Here is a 2500-nt window from a genome sequence, read left to right on the forward strand (position 1 = left end):
AAATTTTGATAGAAAATTAGATATTGTGAACACAAATGAGATATTGGAGAAACCATGCATTTCCTTAAACAGGTCCTCTAAATACTGCACTTAAATTAATAAGAATCTCCCACTAAGAATTTCTCTTGACAATAAGCTTGTAATGGAAATTAAAATAAAAAAAATACTAAAACATTTTATTGTGATTAAAGCCGAGAACTTAAATTACACTATCACACAATTCCCCGCGGATGAAGATGAACGGTGCTGAAACAGTCAAGTCATAAATATGGAAATGTTCACAACAATAAATAAATCCAGTGCCGATATATCCGTAGCTAATACTGTAGACAAAGACGGTCATAAATCACGACACGAAATAGGTCTGTCACACTGACTTGAGCTCTTAGTCTGAGGGTTAACTTTTGCCTTAACTTTTCAGATTCTCTTCGACTAAATGCTTTAAGGAGGGAGTACGAAGCCAGAGCATCGAATGTCTTTGTATAAATCGGAAATATCAAGGCAAAAAGAGAACTTCCACATTCCCTTCCTCAAACTATATAGATGACGCTGTATATTATTTTATTCATATAGGGCAAGTCACTTTTAGATGAGCTTATAAGCAGCCCCTACTGAGCTTACTGATAATGAGTATGTACTTATATAAATAACGTTGCTGCATTATCATATAAGTACGGGTGATCTTATGAGCGCTCCATAAGATTAAGTCAGGGACGCATTTGTAACTACAACCATTCCTGCTATGGATAATCTTGCCACATGTTCTCCAGGAAAAAAATGAATGCCAAAATAGGAAAAGTAAATAACAAATCAGTCCCTAAATTTGGACTTAATGAATGCAGGGAGCGGCACCAGGTACAGGATGAGGTTGAGCGTCAACATCCCCCCGAAGAAGGCGAAGGAGAGGCCGAAGTTGGACCACAGATCGAGGTCCTGGCGGCCGAGGTCCAGGCCGTTCTGCGGGAAGTGGTAGCGCTCGAGCAAGTAGTAGGTTCCGTTGCGGTATCGGCATCCGTACTCGGCGTTGTTATCGGGACAGACTGCAGTGGCGTTGACGGGGAGGTTGGGCAGCTTGTCGAGGAAGGTCTGTTCGTGCAGAACGGCGGCGACGTAGCGGTACACGATCACGTGGCTGAGGTAGTACAGCCAGTCGGGTAATCCCACGAGCGAACTGTGACAAGACAGAAACACGAAGTTGTTTTATCTCAACACTTGCATATTTTCACTTGCTATCGACCCAATAATGTCAACATATATGCATTAGTAACTGCTAATATCGAAAACCGAATAAAACCCAGAAATACAATCCCCCCAAGGAACTCACCGGAGCGTCGCCGAAGCCACAAGGAGATAGAAAGTCGTGAGCGCTATGGAGGCAGCGGCAGCACTATATGAGGATTTGACGACCATCATAAGGGCGACGGTTTGCTGCTCCACGAATGCCCAAACCGCCCATAACACCGACCCGAAGATCAACCAGCCCATCCAGTCCGGACCCTGGACTGCTGTATCCCCGAGTCCGAGGCCACTTCGGAAATAAGGGGGAGGTCATTGTTTATCGTTATCATCACGATACTTATAATTATCCTTATTACCATAATTTTTACTTCTCAGCATTACTACTACCATCATAATTATTTTTATATTTAGTACTTCACACACATTTTTAGCCATTATGTTAAGATACAGTTCTACCATATTTATAATATTTAACAAAGGAAAAAAGTTGGAACAATATACACCGACTGGCGAAAGCCCTTCCCATCCCTTCCTCACTCTCTACCCTTCCCATCCCCCTCTCGCCTTTGCCCTTCTACCTTTCACTCTTTCTCTCTCCCCCTTCCTCTATCAATCCTCTCAACTCATTCCCTCACCCAATCTTCCCTTCATTCTCCCTACTTCCCAGCCACACTTACAAGAAAGCGATAGCAGAGGCAGCCATAACGTTGATGTAGGACACAGGTAAGGAGAACAGGTTGTAGGTGGTTATGAAGAGCGGCCCCCTGTACAGGCCTTCTCGAGCCTCGTGGTAATACCGTGTGCGGTGCTGAGCGACTGGCGCCGGAAGGAGAAAAAGAGGAAGTTAAATCTTTTGATGTGAAGGCTTAAACACTCTGAGCCCATGTCCCCTGTACAATATACACGTTCCTGTTTATGTATGTATATATATGAAGAAGTATAATTAAAATATATATGTATGTGTTATTACAACAAGAGGGCTTTGGTCAGTTGTTTGTTATGAAGTTATATTGTTGTTTAATGGCTAAGTTAATAGCTTTGGTGGTCATGGTGATCTGGATATTGAAAGATAAATGAAAAAAACGTTATTAGTAACTGAATAATCGAGTTGTGGGTAATGATAATGCCCGCCTGCTTCTAGAAATTAATAAAAGACTAGATAACAAGGAATAAAATGATACAGAAATGAGTCCGCTACAAAGAGAGAAAGAGCTTACATGTTTTTGAGGTAGCAGCTGTAGCAAGGTAGGCAGTTCCAGCT

At 42.2% G+C, this 2500-nt stretch overlaps 1 protein-coding gene across 1 annotated transcript in view; it reads right to left on the reverse strand.

The window, feature by feature from the left end:
• Positions 1 to 162: 162 nt before the first annotated feature.
• Positions 163 to 2500, reverse strand: part of LOC125046498 (ATP-binding cassette sub-family G member 5-like) — a 12426-nt gene continuing 10088 nt past the window's right edge. Inside the window, exons 10-13 of the mRNA XM_047644278.1 lie at positions 2457 to 2500; positions 1917 to 2055; positions 1325 to 1528; positions 163 to 1171 (exon numbers count right to left, since the gene is read on the reverse strand). The exon at positions 2457 to 2500 is cut by the window's right edge and continues 50 nt beyond it. Coding sequence (XP_047500234.1) covers positions 811 to 1171; positions 1325 to 1528; positions 1917 to 2055; positions 2457 to 2500 — 748 coding nt within the window. The 3' untranslated portion in view covers positions 163 to 810. The remainder of the gene's footprint in view (positions 1172 to 1324; positions 1529 to 1916; positions 2056 to 2456) is intronic.

This window comes from Penaeus chinensis, chromosome 39, assembly GCF_019202785.1.
Source record: "Penaeus chinensis breed Huanghai No. 1 chromosome 39, ASM1920278v2, whole genome shotgun sequence".
NCBI classification, from domain to species: domain Eukaryota; kingdom Metazoa; phylum Arthropoda; class Malacostraca; order Decapoda; family Penaeidae; genus Penaeus; species Penaeus chinensis.